General features: G+C 46.9%; 1 protein-coding gene and 1 long non-coding RNA gene across 2 annotated transcripts in view; one reads left to right on the top strand and one right to left on the bottom strand.

Annotated features, from left to right (window-relative positions):
• LOC141257206 (uncharacterized) overlaps positions 1-1,993 on the bottom strand; it is a 38,644-nt gene extending 36,651 nt beyond the window's left edge. Inside the window, exon 1 of the long non-coding RNA XR_012318038.1 lies at positions 1,930-1,993. This is a non-coding gene — a long non-coding RNA (uncharacterized lncRNA). The remainder of the gene's footprint in view (positions 1-1,929) is intronic.
• Positions 1-24,042, top strand: part of LYST (lysosomal trafficking regulator) — a 789,135-nt gene that overhangs the window by 154,228 nt on the left and 610,865 nt on the right. The window contains exons 8-9 of the mRNA XM_073671457.1: positions 3,155-3,366; positions 14,456-14,522. Of these exons, the coding sequence (XP_073527558.1) occupies positions 3,155-3,366; positions 14,456-14,522 (279 nt within the window). The remainder of the gene's footprint in view (positions 1-3,154; positions 3,367-14,455; positions 14,523-24,042) is intronic.

Below are 24,042 nucleotides of genomic sequence, written 5' to 3'. Positions count from 1 at the left end.
ACATATATTTGGTATCGCCGCGTTCAGAATCGCCCGATCTATCAATATAAAAAAAAGAATTAATCCGATTGGTAAACGGCGTAGCGAGAAAAAAATTCTAAACGCCAGAATTACGTTTTTTTGGTCGCTGCAACATTGCAATAAAATGCAATAACCCCAGATCCCGAAAAATGGAGACGCTACGGGTCTCGGAAAATTGCGTCATTTATTTTTTTTTTTTAGCAAACTTTGGATTTTTTTTCACCACTTAAATAAAAAAGAACCTATACATGTTTGGTGTCTACGAACTCGTAATGACATGGAGAATAATAATGGCAGGTCAGTTTTAGCAATCAGTGAACGTGGTAAACAAAGGACCCAAAAAACAATTGTGGAATTGCATTTTTTTTTGCAATTTCACCGCACTTGAAATTTTTTTCCCGTTTTCCAGCACGCGATATGGTAAAACCAGTGATGGTGTTTAAAAGTACAACTCGTCCCGCAAAAAATAAGCCCTCACACGTCCATATTGAACGAAAATTAAAAAATTTCTGGCTCTGGGAAAAAGGGGAGCAAAAAATGAAAACACAAAAACAGAAAGACCCAAGGTCGTTAAGGGGTTAATAGAAAAGTAGGGCATTTAAGTAGAAGCATGCAATGGTGATTTTCTCATCTGAAACAAAAGCCAACCACATTGGTGGGTATACCTCAACAAAAAATGTCAATGTCTCAATAACCTGTCATGTTGCCTTGAGCATGAATTACAGCTTGACAACGACATCCCATGCTGTTCACAAGTCGAGTTATTGTCTCCTGAGACATGGCATCCCATTCTTCTCGAAGGGTGGCCCTCAGGTCATGGAGGTTCTGGGGTAAAGAGTTACTAGCCTCTACACGGTGACTCAGCTGATCCCATAGGTTTTCTATAATATAAAGGTCTAAAGAAAGTGCATGCCAATGAGTTTAAGGTAGCCCAGTCTCCAGCAGGCGTTCCCTAAGGATGCAACCTCAATGAGCTGGAGCATTGTCGTCCATAAAGATTAAATTAGGTTTGTGGTGTTCATGCAGAGGCACAATGACTGAATTAATGATGTAATTTAAGTAATAGGGGCTTGTCACTGTACCATTCACAAAGTGTAGGGCAGTTCTGTATTGAGTAGACACATCTGCCCACACTGTAACGACCACGACCAAAGGCTTGTCTGGTGACAATAGTGGTTGATGCATAGTGCTCTCCTTGATGTCTCCAACATAGTTGGCAGCCATCAATTCTGAGCACCGTAAATCCACTTCATCAGTGAACAACACTGAGGCCCAATGGTCCCTCCAGTGTAGATGCTCCCTGTGATGACACCTGTGCCTGGTGGTTTAGTCATGTACCTTTGCAGGTCGTTTAGCACGCAGACCTCACTTATGTAAGTGGTTTTGAATGGTCTGACGTGACATTGTTCACAATGAAGAGGTCATCAGTGTTGTATGTAGCCAAACGACGTCCACTTCTTTTCCTTTCTGTGACTCTGTCTCTCTGTTGCAACTTGCTGATAACACTCTAAGCTCAATGGCCACTTCAGTCTGAGAATATCATGCTTGAAGCCTCGCAATGGCGAGGTACTGTCCATCAACTATTATGTATCGTCTTGTTAGGTGTCTTCAGTGATATTCTTTTCAGAGGCTGGGCTGGTCCCAGTGCAATGTGCACAATGACAGAGCACTGTGTTGCCAGCTCAGATCTATATTAACGAACAGGAAACAGAGCCCTTTGTCTGAATACCCAGCGTGCAGAGACCAGCGATGTCACTTGCAGGAGAACTGCCACGGACACACACATACACTCTTATGGCTCCGCTTCGTTCGCTCTCGCACACACACTCTCTGCTCTGCCTCATACACGCTTACACACTCCGCTCTGTCACGCACTCATTCTCTGCTCTGCCAACCACCTTCACCCACCTTGCTTGTGTTCTGCTCCTCTTCAGTCTTCTATGCAGCTTAGTAACGTGACCTGGGATTGTCATGTGACCATGACCTTAAAGGGACCCTTTTTCCAGCAAAATGCAGTTCAATATACATGTATTATGTTACAGAGCAGGAGGAGCGGAGTATATTATTGATAATGTTTTGAGAAAAGATTCAGTATAACCTGTGTTTTCATCCTTTAATCCTCTGCTCGCTCTTGTATTTTTGGTCCAGTGGACAGTCCTAAAAGAAAACCAAATAGCAAACAACAAACAAAATATAAAGAACACATATTATAACTAAAATGTCCATTTGTAACTCGTAGAAGATACGATCTATAAGAAGCAAACATACATTATTTTTTCTAGTGGTATGCAATGTTTATCAGAATAACAAAAACAAATATTTTGATCTGTATTCATTTGTAATGATTGCATAATGATTGAACATGTTTTTTCAATGACTTCTAAAATGGAAGGTATTTAAGTATACCCATCTTTCGGCCATTTAGATTTTTTTTTAATACCAAAAAATATGAATAACAATAGGTTTGTATGTTAAGTTTAATGATAAAGTGTGCTCTGAGGAGTATGGGTAAAGTTTTAATGGATAATCTGATTAGTTAGTGAAGTAAAATAATTCTAGAGCACTTTTACCTTGGGACAGCACTAAAAGATGTGTAAAATATCTCCATTCATATTGCATTCCAACGTACAGAAAGGGGATTCATTTGTATAGGCTTTAGAAAGCCTACTATGGGTAAGATACCACATTGTATACAGTTTATAATGCGATTCATGTAGAGTAATACAGATGTTTTCACCACTTAAAAACTAAACAGCACAAGTTTTTAATCACCGTAATTGTACTGAACTGGATAATAGTGTCAAGTCACTTTTACAGCACAATGAATGCTGGAAAAATAAAAGAAAAAATATTGTACATTTTATTTTTTTCAAGTATTCGAGTCTAATGGTATAATGAACTTTGTCATTCAGAACGTCAGTTATTGGCTTAAAAAAATATGCTACATGTGGCTATGTTGACAGAAAAATAAAAAATATCATGACAGTTGGAAGAAGGGAGGAAAAAACAAAAGCGCGAAAATTGAAAGTCGCCCTTTCTGATAGAGGTTAAGGTAGATTTCTGAAATCCACAAGATGACTTGTGTATCTATTTGGATGTGTTTAGCCTATTGCCCATTTTTTTTTTCTTGTAGGAGTCAAAACAGAGTTGGAAGAGTTGGGAAACACAAATGATCAAGTAGACACGCGCACCACTGGAGAACTTCTTTATCCTGAAATATGTGCTTTAGTGCTGAATTTACTTTTTGGACATCATTCAAACGCAACCTTGGTTAACCAAGTTTTGCACACTTTTTTGAAAATATTGAAGATGAGGAAAAAAAATGTTTTACTTCTAGTTCAACAAGTAAGTTAAGCTGTAATTTAAAAGAATTACATAAGAATGAAAAAAGTAAATATTGAGTAGAATAATGGAGGAGTACACTTGTGGTTTGAATTTCAGAAAAATTGGTAAAATATAGACGTAATATGAGAAATGTAAAAATAATTATTTTTCACTTTCTTAAGATAGTAAATGTATAAAGAGCTCTCATAACCTAATCAAAAGTGGCCAATTTTTACTTTTAGATTTATTTAAGCTTTATTCCTGAGTATTCCATTTTTTATTTTATTTTTGTAAATCCGCCATATGGTTCTAGAGATATGGGCCTTTTTATCTAGCAGGGCAGTGGAGTCGGTAAGCCAAACCACCAATTCCGACTCCTCAATTTCCCTGACTTCCTCACTACAGAGCATGTACATAAAGTGCAGCACAGATTAATCTCAACTTAAAGTCTAGATCCTTAGATCAGGAATAGAACAGACATTTATAGGACATTTCATAACTTTCCAAATTCTTATGAAAACATTTACAGCGCATACTGCATTGAACGACTGAATCCAATTTATTATATATTTTAGGAGTCGGTCCATTTTATACAGAGTCTGACTCCACCAAAATGGACACCAACTCAGACTCCACAGCCCTGTTATCTAGAGCTGCTTTTTATGGTCTATGCCAAGGGATTGTTGCTCACAGGGTTATTATGCAGAGAACACGCCCCTAAAGACCTCTTTGTATAAGCTATAAATATTACCACATCTCTGGAACTGTATGGCGAATTTAAAAAAATATTTTACCAGTGACATTCTCACAATATATACAAACACAAATATGTTTGTGTGTATGTGTGTGTATATATATATATATATATATATATATATATATATATATATATATATATATATATATATATATATATATATATATATATATATATATATATATTAATGTACAGTATATATATAGTAGCTATTGAACCCGTTCTCAGCGCAGGTGGTGAGCATTTTTATTGGTATATGGTCTCCCATGCTGGTATGTGCTGCCCCCCTCCTTGTATTTCTGCTGCCCCTCTCCTTGTATTTGTGCTGCCCCCATGCTGTCCCCACCATCCAATCCTGGTATGCGTGGGACCCCTCACCCCCCGTGGCACCCCTCACCCCCAATCCTGGTATGCGTGGCACCCCTCATCCCTATCCTTGTGTGTATGGTATCCCTCATCCTGGTATGCATGGCACCCTATCCCTCACTCCCAATCCTGGTATGCGTGGCACCCCTCACCCCCCAATCCTGATATATGCATGGTCCCCTCACCCCACAATCCTGGTATGTGTGGCCACCTCATCCCTTTCACACTGTACACACATACAAAAAAAATAAACAGTTATACTCCCCTTTCTTCTCTGTGCTCCAGCGCTGCTGCGTCCTCTTCTGCCAGAGGCCGGGGGAGGAGTGCGGCGCTGGAGCACCGCGCTGTCCGGCGCCATTTTGCTGAAGACACACTGTAAATGTGTCTTCAGTAAAATGGCGCCGGATAGTGCAATGCGCACGCGTTGGTCCGACGCCTTCACTCCGCCCCTGGTCTCCAGCGAAGAGAGGCGCCGCGGCAACGCTCCTCCCGGTCAGGTAAGTATGTAAGGATGGCGCCGGAGATCGCGGTATGTGTTCAGTGTCTACGCATACTGCGATCTCCGGCACCATATACTCCTCTTACCTGTAACGGCTGGATGCGTGCTTCTCTCTGGAGCCAGACTGCGCGTCACGCATACGCAGTCTATCGAGGCTTCAGACAGAGACACTCATCCTGCCTTATATTATAGATAAGGATCTCTAGATCTCTATGGGCCGGTCAAAAATGACCTAGGACGCAAACCAAGCTTTCTGAAACTGGGCGCTACATTCTGATCCAAACTCCTTTGCTAATATTCAGATTTCATGATGCCTTTCACACAGTCAAGGTACCCAGTGCCAGAGGCCGCAAAACAAGCCCAAAACATCTTTGAACCTCCACCGTATTTGACTTTAGGTACTATGTTTTTTGCTTTTTAGGCCTCATTCCGTTTTCAGTAAACAGTAGAATAATGTATTTATCAAAAAGCTCTATCTTGGTCTCATCTGTCCACAAGTCACTTTCCCAGAAGAATTGTGGCTTACTTGCATTTATTTTGGCATACTGAAATCTAGATTTTTTTATGTCTGTCTCAGCAGCAGCAGTGGGGTCCTGCTGGGTATCCTGCTATACCGTTTCATTTAATTCCTATGTCGACGGATAGTTCGTGCTGACACTGATGCACCCTGAGTCTGCAGTACAGCTTGAATTTCTTTGAAACTTAATTGTGGCTGACTATCCACCACCTGGACTATTCTGCATCGCAACCTTTCAATTTTTCTCTGCTGTCCAGGTAGATTAACTAAAGGGCCATGAGTTGTAAACTTCTTGATTTTGTTGCACAACGTGGACAAAGGAACATCATGCTCTCTGGAGATGAACTTGTAAGTTTGAGATTGGGGACTTAAGAACCAAAATTGTTCAAAAATATCAACAGACAGTTTTCTTATCTTTTTTCTGTTCTCCATGCTTAGCGTGGGACGCACAATGCAAAGATTGAGTCAACTTCTCCCTTTTCATCTGGTTTCAGGTGTGATTTTCACATTGCCTGCACCTGTTACTTGCCACTGGTGAGTTTGAAAAAGCATCACATGCCTGAAACAAAGTTTCTTACCCACAGTTTTGGAAATGTGCTAACAATTTTGACTGGCCCATTTTTGGTGTTTTGTGTGAAATGATGTCCATTTTGCCTATTTTTTCTCTTTTTTTTTGTGTTGCTCCAATGCACACAAAAGATATAAACGTGTATAACAAAACAAGTGTAATTGCAATAATATTCTAGGAAAAATACTTAATTTCCTGGAACAATTTCAAGGGCGCCAACACTTTTGGCAATGGCTGTGTATCTGATATATGTATGTATGTGTGTGTGTATATGTGTATGTATGTATGTATATATGTGTGTGTGTATATATATATATATATATCTATAATATAATCGTAGAAGCGTGTCTTTGTCCGAAGCCTCGATAGACTGCGCATGCGTGACGCGCAGTCTGGCTCCAGACAGAAGCAGGCATCCAGCCGTTACAGGTAAGAGGAGGTGTATGGCGCCGGAGATCGCGCGGTATGCGTAGACACTGAACGCTTACCGCTGATCTCCGCTGACTTAAATACTTACCTGACCGGTAGGAGCGTTGCCGCGGCGCCTCTCTTCGCTAGAGACCTGGGGGCGGAGTGAAGGTGTCGGACCGGCGCGTGCGCATTGCGCTATCTGGCGCCATTTTACTGAAAACACATTTACAGTGTGTCTTCAGCAAAATGGCGCCGGACAGGGCGGTGCTCCGGCGCCGCACTCCTCCCCCGGCCTCCGGCAGAAGAGGACGCAGCAGCGCTGGAGCACAGAGAAGAAAGGTGAGTATAACTGTTTATTTTTTTTGTATGTGTGTACAGTGTGAAAGGGATGAGGGGGCCACACATACCAGGATTGGGGTGAGGGGTACCACACATACCGGGATTGGGGGTGAGGGGTACCACACATAACAGGATTGTGGGGTGAGGGGTACCACGCATACCAGGATTGGGGGTGAGGGGTACCACGCATACCGGGATGGGGATGAGGGGTGCCACGCATGCCGGGATTGGGGATGAGGGTGTGCCATGCATACCAGGATTGGGGGTGAAGGGTGCCACGCATACCGGGATTGGGGATGAGGGGTGTCACGCATACCGGGATTGGGGATGAGGGGAGCCACGCATATAGGGATGAGGGGTGCCTCGCATGCAAGGATTGGGGATGAGGGGTACCACACATGCCGGGATTGGGGATGAGGGATGGAGTGCAATGCATACTGGGATGAGGGATGGGGTACCATGCATACCAGGATGAGGGATACCATACACACCAGGATAGGGATGAGGGGGCCACACATAACAGGATTGTGGGGTGAGGGGTACCACACATACCAGGATTGGGGGTGAGGGGTACCACACATACCAGGATTGGGGGTGAGGGGTACCACGCATACCAGGATTGGGGGTGAGGGGTACCACGCATACCAGGATTGGGGGTGAGGGGTACCACGCATACCAGGATTGGGGGTGAGGGGTACCACGCATACCAGGATTGGGGGTGAGGGGTACCACGCATACCAGGATTGGGGGTGAGGGGTACCACGCATACCAGGATTGGGGGTGAGGGGTACCACGCATACCAGGATTGGGGGTGAGGGGTACCACGCATACCAGGATTGGGGCTGAGGGGTGCCACGCATACCGGGATTGGGGCTGAGGGGTGCCACGCATACCGGGATTGGGGCGGAGGGGTGCCACGCTTACCGGGATTGGGGGGATGAGGGGTGCCACGCCTACAAGGATTGGGGGGATGAGGGGTGCCACACATACCGGGATTGGGGGGATGAGGGGTGCCACGCATACCGGGATTGGGGGGATGAGGGGCGCCACGCATACCGGGATTGGGGGGATGAGGGGCGCCACGCATACCGGTATTGGGGGGGTGAGGGCTGCCACGCATACCGGGATTGGGGATGAGGGCTGCCACGCATACCGGGATTGGGGATGAGGGCTGCCACGCATACCGGGATTGGGGATGAGGGGTGCCACGCATACCGGGATGAGGGGTGCCACGCATACCGGGATTGGGGATGAGGGGTGCCACGCATACCGGGATTGGGGATGAGGGGTGCCACGCATACCGGGATTGGGGATGAGGGGTGCCACGCATACCGGGATTGGGGATGAGGGGTGCCACGCATACCGGGATTGGGGGTGAGGGGTGCCACGCATACCGGGATTGGGGGTGAGGGGTGCCACGCATACCGGGATTGGGGGTGAGGGGTGCCACGCATACCGGGATTGGGGGTGAGGGGTACCACGCATACTGGGATTGGGGGTGAGGGGTACCACGCATACCGGGATTGGGGCTGAGGGGTGCCACGCTTACCGGGATTGTGGGGGAGGGGTGCCACACTTACCGGGATTGGGGGGGATGAGGGGTGCCACGCCTACAAGGATTGGGGGGATGAGGGATGCCACGCATACCGGGATTGGGGATGAGGGGTGCCACGCATACCGGGATTGGGGATGAGGGGTGCCACGCATACCGGGATTGGGGATGAGGGGTGCCACGCATACCGGGATTGGGGATGAGGGGTGCCACGCATACCGGGATTGGGGATGAGGGGTGCCACGCATACCGGGATTAGGGATGAGGGGTGCCACGCATACCGGGATGGGGATGAGGGATGGAGTGCAATGCATACTGGGATGAGGGATGGGGTACCGTGCATACCAGAATGAGGGATACCATACACACCAGGATAGGGATGATGGGGCCACACATAACAGGATTGTGGGGTGAGGGGTACCACGCATACCAGGATTGGGGGTGAGGGGTACCACGCATACCAGGATTGGGGGGTGAGGGGTACCATACATACCAGGATAGGGATGAGGGGTGCCACGCATACCGGGATTGGGGGTGAGGGGTGCCACGCATAATGGGATTGCGGGTGAGGGGTGCCACGCATAATGGGATTGGGGTGAGGGGTGCCACGCATACCGGAATTGGGGGTGAGGGTGCCACGCTTACCGGGATTGGGACTGAGGGGTGCCACGCTTACCGGGATTGGGGGGAGGGGTGCCACGTCTACAAGGATTGGGGATGAGGGGTGCCACGCATACCGGGATTGGGGGGATGAGGGGTGCCACGCATACCAGGATTGGGGATGAGGGGTGCCACGCATACCGGGATTGGGGATGGGGGTGCCACGCATACCGGGATTGGGGATGAGGGGTGCCACGCATACCGGGATTGGGGATGAGGGGTGCCACGCATACCGGGATTGGGGATGAGGGGTGCCACGCATACCGGGATTGGGGATGAGGGGTGCCACGCATACCGGGATTGGGGATGAGGGGTGCCACGCATACCGGGATTGGGGATGAGGGGTGCCACGTATACCGGGATTGGGGATGAGGGGTGCCACGCATACCGGGATTGGGGATGAGGGGTACCACACATGCCGGGATTGGGGATGAGGGGTACCACACATGCCGGGATTGGGGATGAGGGGTACCACACATGCCGGGATTGGGGATGAGGGGTACCACACATGCCGGGATTGGGGTGAGGGGTACCACACATACCAGGATTGAGGTGAGGGGTACCACACATACCAGGATTGGGGTGAGGGGTACCACGCATACCAGTATAGGATGGTGGGGACAGGATGGGGGCAGCACATACCAGCATGAGAGACCATATGCCAATAAAAATACTCGCCACCCGGGCGTAGAACGGGTGGTTCAATAGCTAGTATATGTGTATATATAATATATATGTGTATATATATATATGTATATATGTATGTATATGTATATATATGTGTATATATATATATAAATGTTTGTATATATACACAGTGGTGTGAAAAAGTATTTGCCCCCTTCCTGATTTGTTATTCTTTTGCATGTTTGTCACCCTTAAATGTTTCAGATCACAAAACAAATTTAAATATTAGACAAAAATAAAACCGTTAAACACAAAATGCAGTTTTTAAATGAAGGCCCTTATTATTGAGGGAACAATAAATCTAAACCTACAGGGCCATGTGTGAAAAAGTGATCGCCCCTAAACCTAATAACTGGTTGAGCCACCCTTAGCAGCAGAAACTGCAATCAAGCATTTGTGATAACTGGCAATGAGTCTTTTACAACGCTCTGGAGAAATTTTGACCCACTCTAATTTGCAAAATTGTTGTAATAAAGCCACATTGGAGGGTTTCTGAGCATGAACCGCCTTTTAAGGTCATGCCACAGCATCTCAATCGGATTAAGGTCAGGACTTTGACTAGGCCACTCCAACGTCTTAATTTTGTTTTTCTTAAGCCATTCAGAGGTGGACTTGCCCGTGTGTTTTGGATCATTGTCCTGCTGCATAACCCAAGTGCGCTTCAGCTTGAGGTCACGACATTCTCCTTCAGGATATTTTGGTAGAGAGCAGAATTAATGGTTCCATTTACCACAAAAAGTCTTCCAGGTTCTGAAGCGGCAAAACTGCCCCAAACCATCACTACCACTACCATATTTTACTGTTGGTATGATGTTCCTTTTCTGAATTGCTGTATTACTTCTATGCCAGATGTAATGGGACATAAACCTTGAAAAAAGTTCAACTTTAGTCTCGCCAGTCCACAGACTATTCTTCCAAATGTCTTGGCGATCATCAAGATGTTTTCTGACAAAACTGAGACAAGCCTTCATGTTCTTTTTGCCCAGTGTCTTTCTTATGATGGAGTCATAAACATTGACCTTAACTGAGGCAAGTGAGAATTGAGGCCTGCAGTTCTTTTCATGTTGTTGTGGGGTCTTTTGTGACCTCTTGGATGAGTCATCGCTGCGCTTTTGGGGTAATTTTGGTCGGCCAGCCACTTTATCTTTGGCTAATTAAATATGTTTTGTTATCTATCTGAAACGTTTAAGTGTGACAAAAATGCAAAAGAATAAGAAATCAGGAAAAAGGGGACAAACACTCCTTTACACCACTATGTGTGTGTTTATATATATATATTATATATTATATATATATATATATATATATATATATATATATATATATATATATATATATACATATACACTGCTCAAAAAAATAAAGGGAACACTCAAATTACCCAACCTAGATCTGAATGAATGAAATATTCTCATTGAATACTCATTGAATACTTTGTTCTGTACAAAGTTGAATGTGCTGACATCAAAATCACACAAAAATCATCAATAGAAATCAAACTGCAGGCTGATCAAACTTTGATGTAATGTCCTTAAAACAAGTCAAAATGAGGCTCAGTATTGTGTGTGGCCTTCACGTGCCTGTATGACCTCCCTACAATGCCTGGGCATGCTCCTGATGAGGCTCAGTATTGTGTGTGGCCTCCACGTGCCTGTATGACCTCCCTACAACGCCTGGGCATGATCCTGATAAGGCTGAGTATTGTGTGTGGCCTCCATGTGCCTGTATAACCTCCCTACAACACCTGGGCATGCTCCTGATGAGGTTGCGGATGGTCTCCTGTGGGATCTGCTCCCAGACCTGGACTAAAGCATCCGCCAACTCCTGGACAGCCTGTGGTGCAACGTGACGCTGGTGGATGGAGCTAGACATGATGTCCCAGATGTGCTCAATAGGATTCAGGTCTGGGGAACGGGCGGGCCAGTCCATAGCTTCAATGCCTTCATCTTGCAGGAACTTCTGACACACTCCAGCCACATGAAGTCTTGCATTGTCCTGCATTAGGAGAAACCCAGGGCCAACCACACCAGCATATGGTCTCACAAGGGGTCTGAGGATCTCATCTCGGTTCCTAATGGCAGTTAGGCTACCTCTGGCGTGCACATGGAGGGCTGTGCGGCCCTCCAAAGAAATGCCACCCCACACCATTACTGACCCACTGCCAAACCGGTCATGCTGAAGGATGTTGCAGGCAGCAGATCGCTCTCCACTGCGTCTCCAGACTGCCACATGTGCTCAATGTGAACCTGCTTTCATCTGTGAAGAGCACGGGGCGCCAGTGGCGACTTTGCCTATCCTGGTGTTCTGTAGCAAATGCCAAGCGTCCTGCGCGTTGTTGGGCTGTGAGCACAACCCCCATCTGTGGACGTCGGGCCCTCATACGACCCTCATGGAGTCGGTTTCTAACCGTTTGTGCAGACACATGCACATTTGTGGCATGCTTGAGGTCATTTTGCAGGGCTCTGGCAGTGTTCCTCCTTGCACAAAGGCGGAGGTAGCGGTCCTGCTGCTGGGTTGCCCTCCTACGGCCCCTCCACATCTATTCCATTTGCACAACAGCATGTGAAATTGATTGTGAATCAGTGTTACTTCCTAAGTGGACGGTTAACAAAAAAGTGTGAAACAACTGAAAATATGTCTTATATTCTTGGTTCTTCAAAGTAGCCACCTTTTGCTTTGATGACTGCTTTGCACACTCTTTCCATTCTCTTGATGAGCTTCAAGAGGTAGTCACCGGAAATGGTTTTCACTTCACAGGTGTGCCCTGTCAGGTTTAATAAGTGGGATTTCTTGCCTTATAAATGGGGTTGGGACCATCAGTTGTGTTGTGCAGAAGTCTGGTGGATACACAGCTGATAGTCCTACTGAATAGACTGTTAGAATTTGTATTATGGCAGGAAAAAAGCAGTTAAGTAAAGAAAAACGAGTGGCCATCATTACTTTAAGAAATGAAGGTAAGTCAGTGCGAAAAATTGGGCAAACTTTGAAAGTGTCCCCAAGTGCAGTTGCAAAAACCATCAAGCGCTACAAAGAAACTGGCTCACATGAGGACCGCCCCAGGAAAGGAAGACGAATTGTCACCTCTGCTTCTGAGGATAAGTTTATCCGAGTCACCAGCCTCAGAAATCGCAGGTTAATAGTAGCTCAGATTAGAGACTAGGTCAATGCCCCACAGAGTTCTAGCAGCAGACACATCTCTTCAACAACTGTTAAGAGGAGACTTTGTGCAGCAGGCCTTCATGGTAAAATAGCTGCTAGGAAACCACTGCTAAGGGCAGGCAACAAGCAGGAGATACTTGTTTGGGCTAAAGAATACAAGGAATGGACATTAGACCAGTGGAAATCTGTGCTTTGGTCTGATGAGTCCAAATTTGAGATCTTTGGTTCCAACCACTGTGTCTTTGTGCGACGCAGAAAAGGTGAACGGATTGACTCTACATGCCTGGTTCCCACCGTGAAGCATGGAGGAGGAGGTGTGATGGTGTGGGGGTGCTTTGCTGGTGACACTGTTGGGGATTTATTCAAAATTGAAGGTATACTGAACCAGCATGGCTACCACAGCATCTTGCAGCGGCATGCTATTCCATCCGGTTTGCGTTTAGTTGGACCATCATTTATTTTTCAACAGGACAATGACCCCAAACACACCTCCAGGCTGTGTAAGGGCTATTTGACCAAGGAGGAGAGTGATGGGGTGCTACGCCAGATGACCTGGCCTCCACAGTCACCAGACCTGAACCCAATAGAGATGATTTGGGGTGAGCTGGACCACAGAGTGAAGGCAAAAGGGCCAACAAGTGCTAAGCATCTCTGGGAACTCCTTCAAGATTGTTGGAAGACCATTTCCGGTGACTACCTCTTGAAGCTCATCAAGAGAATGCCAAGAGTGTGCAAAGCAGTCATCAAGGCAAAAGGTGGCTACTTTGAAGAACCTAGAATATAAGACATATTTTCAGTTGTTTCACACTTTTTTGTTAAGTATATAATTCCACATGTGGTAATTCATAGTTTTGATGCCTTCAGTGTGAATGTACAATTTTCATAGTCATGAAAATACAGAAAAATCTTTAAATGAGAAGGTGTGTCCAAACTTTTGGTCTGTACTGTATACACATTGGATTCACAGGGGCTGGTGTATATAAACCATATAGGATACACTGAGAATGTTGTATATACACTTTGGATACACAGGGGCCCGTGTATATACACTGTATAGGATACACTGAAGTAGGTATTTATACACCACATAGAAGACCCTGACTGGAGCTTTTAATGTTGGTAACTCACCAAGCCTGGTGCACAGTATGCCCGGTGCCTGCTGCTGTTTGAAGTAACGGAGTGAGAGAGCAGACACCACCCACAAAGAAAGTTCTCCTGAGGCCTGAAGCTAACAGTGGCACACTGTAAAACCGCTGCAGTGTACTGAATATTGAGCACATGTAGGCAGGCACCCGCATTCACTCTTTCTATTAATAAAAATTAAAGGGCCACAAGCCATAAAACCGGGGCCAGCTGCAATCCCTGTACCTGGAGCACTGCAGTCCAGCAAGAATTTGCCCAGTGGGGAAAATGCCCAATCCGGGCCTGGTCTCCATTAGTTTTGTCATTATTTTATCATGCGTTGTTATTTATGCCTTTTAATTATATTCATTTTGGTGATGGGTTGAAAAGTTGATGCAAACTATAAAAATTTAGCCTAAGTTGATAACCAATTATAAACTCCAAAATTTATTTAATGTTTCTTCTGTTTTTAGGGAACAACAAAATCTTTGCTAAGAGGATTTCACTGTCTTTTCAGAAGCACTGATTTCTTGGTGCAAGGTTAGTAATGGGTTGTAATTTAATATTTTATGGGTTTGTACCAATGTAGAAGTTTATCCTCTAGGGAATAGATTCCTGATTGCTGGGGAATAACTTCTAAATTTGGTTCTAACACTTTAAATTATATATGTAAATTTCCATTGCTGTAGCTTTGTAGTGCTAGAATGTGAATGTATTTTGCCTTATGGAGTTCCTTTAACATGCTGTGACTTGCGTAGCATAGCTGACGTGGATTTAGAAGAGTAAACTCCAAATGATTCCGGTAATGTGAAATAAAGCCAGATAGTAGTCACCCACCCCACTCTCCTACTCCAGCGTAGGATCCTCACCACGCTTTGAATGTTTGTTCTTAACAGCAGGATAGGATCCGGATGTTAAAGGGAATCTGTCAGCAGTTTTTGCTATGTCATCGTAGGACAGCATGAGGTAGGGTTTAAAACACAGATTTCAACGATGTGTCACATTTCAAGCTGTGTGCTGTTGTTTACTTTTTACTAAGGTTTTATCACCTGGTGATTTATCATTGTCTGGACTACACCATCTACAGCAGGGTGTGCCTGCTAGTCAAATTCCACCCTCTCCAGTGATAAGCAGCTCACTGTCTATAGGCTATGTACATACAGAGCCTGGTGAGGGTGGGGTTAGCTTTCTCAGCTCTGCTGCATTCTTCATCTGATTGTGTCACAACTGATGCACCCAATAAACTAACTGATACATCTGTGAATTCAGGGTTTCTTTACCTACATCATGCTGCTCTCAGATGAGGTAGCAAAAACCTTCTAACATATTTACTTTAATGTACGGTACTTGACAATCCTGTAAAAAGCTGATAAAAAACATATTTTGGGTACATCAGCCTTACTGTGTACTAAACTTGTACAGATACTGCTAATGAGGATTACAGTGGTCTCTGCAACTTTGTTGAAGAAATTATCCCGACTTTACATTTCTACATGTAGCTGTAACCTGTTTTAACTCCAGATATTGGCATCATATGTGACTGACCTTAGCTGCCCTTTTTATAAATGATTCCGCACTCGTATAACCTTTATTCACCTTTGTATAACATGTGACTAATATGAGCCACACTTTATTATAACGCTCAAAAACTGTTATAACTACTACTAATAATCCTAACAGCAATAATGACAATGGTAATAATATCTGTAGCACTAATACAAATACTAGTGCAGCTAATAATACCAAATCACCTCTCATACTCAGCGTTTTAACTAACCATTATCTCCATAATTATATTGGTTGCCTTATAATATACATAAATATGTTTAACAAAAAAATTATGACTATGCTCCATATAAACAATAAAAGTCAATGAATAATCCAAAAATTTATTATTGGAACTCCACTATAAATAAAGGAGAATCTGTATTAATCAGGTAACAAAGGAATTAAATCCAATGAATTATATAAGATTAAATCATAAAATTGCAGTTAATTAGAGAAAGGCACCTAAAGTGAACTAACTTTTAGAAAGGTTATTAGAAGTTGTGTTTCTAAAATTTAAAAGGGCCAGGCTTCATATTGAAAATATTAAAGGGTGAGTAGAGATTAACCTTTCAACACGCCTAAGAAGTGAAAGAGAATGTCACCAGTAGTGTTGAGCGATACCTTCCGATATCAGGAAATATCAGATCGGATTGGATCGGACCGATACCGAAAAAGTATCGGATATCGCCGATTCCGATACCGGAAACCAATGCAAGTCAATGGGACAGAAATATCGGAATGAAAATAAACCCTTTCTTTCCTTGTAGGTTAATTCTACATGAAGGAAAACAACTAAGAATAATGTAGAATGTATTGGGGGAGGTGGGGGAGACAATAAAGGCATAGAGGTTTAGCCCAATCAAATGGAATAGCAGGAATTAATATTTTTTTTAAGACGTTCTGAGTTACGGAAATATTGACTATGTTAAGTATTTTTATATTTTGTCAGATATTTATGTTTCACTACTTCCATGCTCTTCACCTTCTTTTTTACTTCTCCCACACTTTCTCCTTCATCATCCTCAGCATCTTTTTCATCCTCTTCTTCTTCACCTTCTTCATCTTCTTCTTCTTCACCTTCGTATTATTCTTTTTTTTTACATTCTTCATATTCTACTTCTTCATCTTCTTCATATTCTTCTTCTTCATCATATTCTTATTTGTGACAGGCATTCCTGTAGTTGTTATCTATAAAAGGTTGGACATTACACCTTTCGTTCTGCCCGTCACAAAAGATTTACAACAGGATTTGTCCGCGTTCAGTTTGGCCTGCAGCAGCAGGTCTTTTCCAGGGGCACCACGAGGAGGAACGGACTCACCCCCATACACTGCTTAGTCATCTTCTGCTTATAATTTAGATATTATCTTTTGCTCTGATTTTTAGTCTTATGCTTAATGTTCTTCCGCTTTTTGTTCTGCAGCTTCTTGTATTTCTGCTTCTTGGTTTTCTGTCTCTTGTTCTTCTGTATCTTGGTGCTTGTCTTCTCTTCTTTGTCCTCTTGGTCAACTTCTTCAGGGTCTTCTTCGGGGTGGTCTTCGGGGTCCTCGTCTTCTTCGGGTTGGTCTTCTGGGTCCTCGTCTTCGGGGTCCTCGTCTTCTTCGGGGTGGTCTTCAGGGTCCTCGTCTTCTTCGGGGTGGTCTTCAGGGTCCTCGTCTTCTTCGGGGTGGTGTTCAGGGTCCTCGTCTTCTTCGGGGTGGTCTTCAGGGTCCTCGTCTTCAGGGTCGTTGTCTTCGGGGTCCTCGTCTTCTTAGGGTTGGTCTTCAGGGTCCTCGTCTTCAGGGTCCTCGTCAGGGAGATCCAGAGTGATTACCAAGAACCATTTCAAAAAGCTTGAACTTGGAAATGTAGCAGAAGGTACAAGAAAGCTGAGGAACTACCGAGAACCAGCTGACGGTACTGGAACCCGGATGGGTAGCAGAAGGTACAAGAGCCAATGGAACTGCCGAAGACCAGCTGACGGTACTGGAACTCGGTTACTAAGCAGGAGGTACCTGTGCCAGAAAGCACTACCAAGGACCAGCAGACGTTGGTGGAACTTGGATACCGAGAAGGAGGCACCTAATCCAAAGGCACTGCCGAGAACCAGCTGACGGTACTGGAACCCGGATGGGTAGCAGAAGGTACCCATGTAAAAAAAAGTTCAAGGCCGCGAGCCGGCCGCAGTTACCAAAACCCACAGTCCTACAGGGGGTGCTTGTCCTATTGGCACTACTGAACCAGCCTTCATTGCCTGATCCCGCAGCCCACATAGGAGTCACCTAAACTGCAGGCACCATAGAGTCGGCTAACCCGACCGCAACACGACAGGACAACGCATTGGAGGCAAAGTGACGTTGACACTACCCGGAAACAGCTGGCGTGCTGGAACCAGGCTGGGCAGGAGGGAGTACCCGTGCCAAAGTCACTGCCGAGAACCAGCTGACGGTACTGGAACCCGGATGGGTAGTAGAAGGTACAAGAGCAAATGGAACTACCGAGGACCAGCTGACGGTACTGGAACCCGGATGGGTAGTAGAAGGTACAAGAGCCAATGGAACTGCCGAAGACCAGCTGACGGTACTGGAACTCGGTTACTAAGCAGGAGGTACCTGTGCCAGAAAGCACTACCAAGGACCAGCAGACGTTGGTGGAACTTGGATACCGAGAAGGAGGCACCTAATCCAAAGGCACTGCCGAGAACCAGCTGACGGTACTGGAACCCGGATGGGTAGCAGAAGGTACCCATGTAAAAAAAAGTTCAAGGCCGCGAGCCGGCCGCAGTTACCAAAACCCACAGTCCTACAGGGGGTGCTTGTCCTATTGGCACTACTGAACCAGCCTTCATTGCCTGATCCCGCAGCCCACATAAGAGTCACCTAAACTGCAGGCACCATAGAGTCGGCTAACCCGACCGCAACACGACAGGACAACGCATTGGAGGCAAAGTGACGTTGACACTACCCGGAAACAGCTGGCGTGCTGGAACCAGGCTGGGCAGGAGGGAGTACCCGTGCCAAAGTCACTGCCGAGAACCAGCTGACGGTACTGGAACCCGGATGGGTAGCAGAAGGTACAAGAGCCAATGGAACTGCCGAAGACCAGCTGACGGTACTGGAACTCGGTTACTAAGCAGGAGGTACCTGTGCCAGAAAGCACTACCAAGGACCAGCAGACGTTGGTGGAACTTGGATACCGAGAAGGAGGCACCTAATCCAAAGGCACTGCCGAGAACCAGCTGACGGTACTGGAACCCGGATGGGTAGCAGAAGGTACCCATGTAAAAAAAAGTTCAAGGCCGCGAGCCGGCCGCAGTTACCAAAACCCACAGTCCTACAGGGGGTGCTTGTCCTATTGGCACTATGGAACCAGCCTTCATTGCCTGATCCCGCAGCCCACTTAGGAGTCACCTAAACTGCAGGCACCATAGAGTCGGCTAACCCGACCGCAACACGACAGGACAACGCATTGGAGGCAAAGTGACGTTGACACTACCCGGAAACAGCTGGCGTGCTGGAACCAGGCTGGGCAGGAGGGAGTACCCGTGCCAAAGACACTGCCGAGAACCAGCTGACGGTACTGGAACCCGGATGGGTAGTAGAAGGTACAAGAGCCAATGGAACTGCCGAAGACCAGCTGACGGTACTGGAACTCGGTTACTAAGCAGGAGGTACCTGTGCCAGAAAGCACTACCAAGGACCAGCAGACGTTGGTGGAACTTGGATACCGAGAAGGAGGCACCTAATCCAAAGGCACTGCCGAGAACCAGCTGATGGTACTGGAACCCGGATGGGTAGCAGAAGGTACCCATGTAAAAAAAAAGCTCAAGGCCGCGAGCCGGCCGCAGTTACCAAAACCCACAGTCCTACAGGGGGTGCTTGTCCTATTGGCACTATGGAACCAGCCTTCATTGCCAGATCCCGCAGCCCACATAGGAGTCACCTAAACTGCAGGCACCATAGAGTCGGCTAACCCGACCGCAACACGACAGGACAACGCATTGGAGGCAAAGTGACGTTGACACTACCCGGAAACAGCTGGCGTGCTGGAACCAGGCTGGGCAGGAGGGAGTACCCGTGCCAAAGTCACTGCCGAGAACCAGCTGACGGTACTGGAACCCGGATGGGTAGTAGAAGGTACAAGAGCAAATTGAACTACCGAGGACCAGCTGACGGTACTGGAACCCGGATGTTTAGCAGAAGGTACAAGAGCCAATGGAACTGCCGAAAACCAGCTGACGGTACTGGAACTCGGTTACTAAGCAGGAGGTACCTGTGCCAGAAAGCACTACCAAGAACCAGCAGACGTTGGTGGAACTTGGATACCGAGAAGGAGGCACCTAATCCAAAGGCACTGCCGAGAACCAGCTGACGGTACTGGAACCCGGATGGGTAGTAGAAAGTACAAGAGCAAATGGAACTACCGAGAACCAGCTGGCGGTGCTGGAACCCAGGGTAAATACTAAAAACAGAGTGGAGCCAGAGGTGTAATTGGAGCAAGTTTTAAATCAGTAGTACAGTGGATGTGGACAAAGCAGGAGAATTTGCCGGACACACAGCAGGGGAATAGCTGACGTTACTGAACCCCAATAACACTGGAGCAAACGTTGACTGTGCAGACGGCACTTCTGAGCAGCAATTAGCGGTATTGGAGCCCAGGGTAAATACTGAAAACAGAGGAGCCAGAGGTGTAATTGGAGCAACTTTAAAATCTGTAGTAGTGAGAATGTGGACAGAGCAGGAGAAATTGCCGTCCGCACAGCAGGGGAACAGCTGATGTTACTGAACCCCAATGACACGGCAGCAAGTGTTGACTGTGCAGACGGCACTTACGAGCGCCAACTGGCGGTGTTGGAGCTCAGGGATAATACTGAAAACAGAGGAGCCAGAGGTGTAATTGGAGCAACTCTAAAATCTGTAGTAGTGAGAATGTGGACAGAGCAGGAGAAATTGCCGTCCGCACAGCAGGGGAACAGCTGACGTTACTGAACCCCAATGACACGGCAGCAAGTGTTGACTGTGCAGACGGCACTTCCGAGCGCCAACTGGCGGTGTTGGAGCTCAGGGATAATACTGAAAACAGAGGAGCCAGAGGTGTAATTGGAGCAACTTTAAAATCTGTAGTAGTGAGAATGTGGACAGAGCAGGAGAAATTGCCGTCCGCACAGCAGGGGAACAGCTGATGTTACTGAACCCCAATAACACGGCAGCAAGTGTTGACTGTGCAGACGGCACTTCCGAGCACCAACTGGCAGTGTTGGAGCTCAGGGATAATACTGAAAACAGAGGAGCCAGAGGTGTAATTGGAGCAACTTTAAAATCTGTAGTAGTGAGAATGTGGACAGAGCAGGAGAAATTGCCGTCTACACAGCCGGGGAACAGCTGACGTTACTGAACCCCAATGACACGGCAGCAAGTGTTGACTGTGCAGACGGCACTTCCGAGTGCCAACTGGCGGTGTTGGAGCTCAGGGATTACAGTTCAGGTGGTAGAAACATGAACAGAACAGGAGACCTGGATACTTTTGCCAACAATTATTTATTCTGGAAGAGGACTGGCAAATTCATGAGAGATCCAGGACTTGTTCATTTTGAGAAAAGTAAGCCGGTAAACGTTATCGGAGGATAGTCCCATGCGATGGTCTGTTAGTACACCACCTGCGGCACTAAAGACGCGTTCCGATAATACACTAGCAGCAGGGCAAGCTAGCACCTCCAATGCATACTGACTTAGCTCTGGCCATGTATCTAGCTTACAGACCCAAAACTTGAAGGGAGAAGAGCCGTCTGGGAGTTCACTAAGAGGGCAAGACATGTAGTCTGTCACCATCTGACGGAAACGTTGCCTCCTGCTGACTGGAGCCGTCTGTGATGGTGTAGACATTTGTGGCGGCGGGGACACAAAACTTTGCCACATTTCGGCCATACTGGTCTTGCCTTGTGCTGAGGCGCTGCTTCTGCTCCCTCTTTGTGCAGAGCTTCCTCCACTGCCTCGACGCACTGAGCTGCTTTGTAAAGCACTAGCAGCACTGCTCTCGGTTGGAATGGAGAACATGATGGAATGCACCAGTGCGTCTTGGTACTCCCGCATTTTACGCTCCCGGTTCAACGGTGTTATGAGGCTTTGTAAGTTGTCCCGGTAGCGAGGATCTAGGAGGGTGGACACCCAATAATCAGCCGTGTTGAGAATGTGGGCGATGCGGCGGTCGTTTCTCAGGCACTGCAGCATGAAATCAACCATGTGCTGCAGACTGCCAACTGGCCAAGAAACGCTGTCCCCTGCTTGAGGCGTGATCTCTGCCTGCTCTGCATCACCCCACCCTCGCTCTAGATACTGACTACTAGAGCATTGTGTACCTCCCTCCTCTGGACAGATGTCTTCCTCATCCATTGACTCCTCCTCATCCTCCTCACAAAGTGTCCCCTGCCTAGGCCTTTGTGAGGAACCACGTTGCGCAGACTGTAGAGAAGCAGATGGCATTTGTGACTCCTCATCCTCCACCTCTTCCAAAACCTCGTCCCTTAGTGCTTGCAGTGTTTTTTCAAGCAGGCAGATAAGGGGGATAGTCATGCTGACTAGTGCATCATCTGCACTCGCCATCCGCGTGGAATAATCGAAGGCACGCAAAACGTGGCAAATGTCCTTCATAGAGGCCCACTCAGTGGTGGTGAAGTGTGAACGGCGCGCACTGCGACTTCTTTGCGCCTGCTGCAGCTGGTACTCCATTACTGCTGCCTGCTGCTCACACAACCTCTCCAACATATGTAACGTTGAATTCCACCTGGTGGGTAGGTCACATATGATGCGATGTTCCGGAAGACGTAATCGGCGCTGCAGAGCTGCAATGCGTGATCTTGCATTGCTGGAACGCCGCAAGTGAGCGCACTCTATGCGGACCTTGTGAAGCAGTGCATCAAGATCCGGATAGTCCCTCAAAAAACTCTGCACGACCAAGTTGAGCACATGTGCCAGACATGGAATGTGAGTGAGGTTGCCTAGGCCCAGAGCTGCCACCAGATTTCGGCCATTGTCACACACTACCATGCCTGGCTGGAGATTCGCTGGCACAAACCACACGTCGCTCTGCTGCTTGATGGCATTCCAGAGCTCCTGCGCTGTGTGGCTTCGATTCCCCAAAGAAATTAATTTTAATACGGCCTGTTGACGTTTGGCCACGGCTGTGCTCATATTGGTCACCATAACAGGTAACCGTTCACGGGTCGATGTGGAGGTAGACCGTGACGGCCCCTGCAGCTCTCATTCAGAGGAACTGGAGTATGAGGAGGAGTCAATGTGTACAGACTGGATTCCTGCAATCCTTGGAGTTGGCAGAACAGTACAGCGCCACTCTCAAGATCTGTACCCGGCTCCACAACATTTACCCAATGGGCAGTGAGGGAAAGGTATCGTCCCTGTCCATGCTTACTGGTCCACGCATCGGTGGTCAGGTGGACCTTGCTACTGACGGCGTTTTGTAGCGCATGTTTAATTTTTCCCTCCACATGATGTTGCAGGGCAGGGACGGCTTGCCTGCTGAAATAAAATCGGCTGGGCACGTTGTATTGTGGGACTGCCAATGCCATAAAGTTACGGAATGTGTCAGTCTCCACCAGCCTGAATGATAGCATTTCAAGGGCCAGTAGTTTAGCAATGCCAGCATTCAGAGCCTGTGCTCGGGGGTGGTTTGCCGAGTATGGGCGCCTTTTCTCCCATGCCTGTGCTAACGATGGCTGTAGACTGGCCTGGGAGTGTGAGGATGACTGGGAAAGTGGTGCTGTGAGTGGAATTACACTGTGTCTCTGTACAACAGTGCCAGAGATTCTTCCATGGCGATCCTGTGAGGAAGCCGAACCAGCTGTGTGTGAGCTGGAGGAAGAGGCTACAACACGAGCTGAAGAGGTGGTAGGTGGCGCTGTAGGTTGGCCTAGGTCTTCAGTGTGTTTTTGTAACTCCACCACGTGCTTGGTCCGCACATGTTTCCACATATTTGTGGTATTGAGGTTGCTGACCCTTTTCCCTCTTTTCACCTTCTGATTACACAGCTTGCATTTGACAAAGCAAATGTCATCTGCAACTGTGTCAAAAAAGGACCAGGCACTGCAAGTCTTGGGAGCGCCCGCTTTGGATTTTGGAAGAGCCATGCTCCTAATGGGTGCCGAAGTGGAGGCTACAGGCAACCAAGTCTGCCCCCTCCCTCTCCCTCCTTTTTGGGCTGTTCGGGGAATCTCTTCCTCAGAGCTGCTCCCACCACCTTCCTGTCCCTCACGCCATGATGGGTCAAGGACCTCATCATCTACACCACCCTCTTCAAACAACTGCTTCTCCTGGGTAGTCTCGACAGCACAGTACGCACCAGAAAGTGGCACCTGAGTCTCATCATCAGATGCGTACTGAGGTGTGCTGCTGACCATAGGCACTGGCCCACCCGCCTCTTCAGAGTCAGAGAGACAAAACGGTTGCGCATCACTGCATACTACCTCTTCTTCAAATTCTCGAATTCTGCTTGGCTGGCCCCCTCTTTCCAAGCCAAGAGATT

The sequence above is a fragment of the Phyllobates terribilis genome, unplaced genomic scaffold (assembly GCF_046119375.1).
Source record: "Phyllobates terribilis strain yellow unplaced genomic scaffold, ASM4611937v1 Scaffold_3__8_contigs__length_932513732, whole genome shotgun sequence".
Lineage (NCBI taxonomy): Eukaryota > Metazoa > Chordata > Amphibia > Anura > Dendrobatidae > Phyllobates > Phyllobates terribilis.
This window is presented reverse-complemented; position numbering and strand designations above follow the sequence as displayed.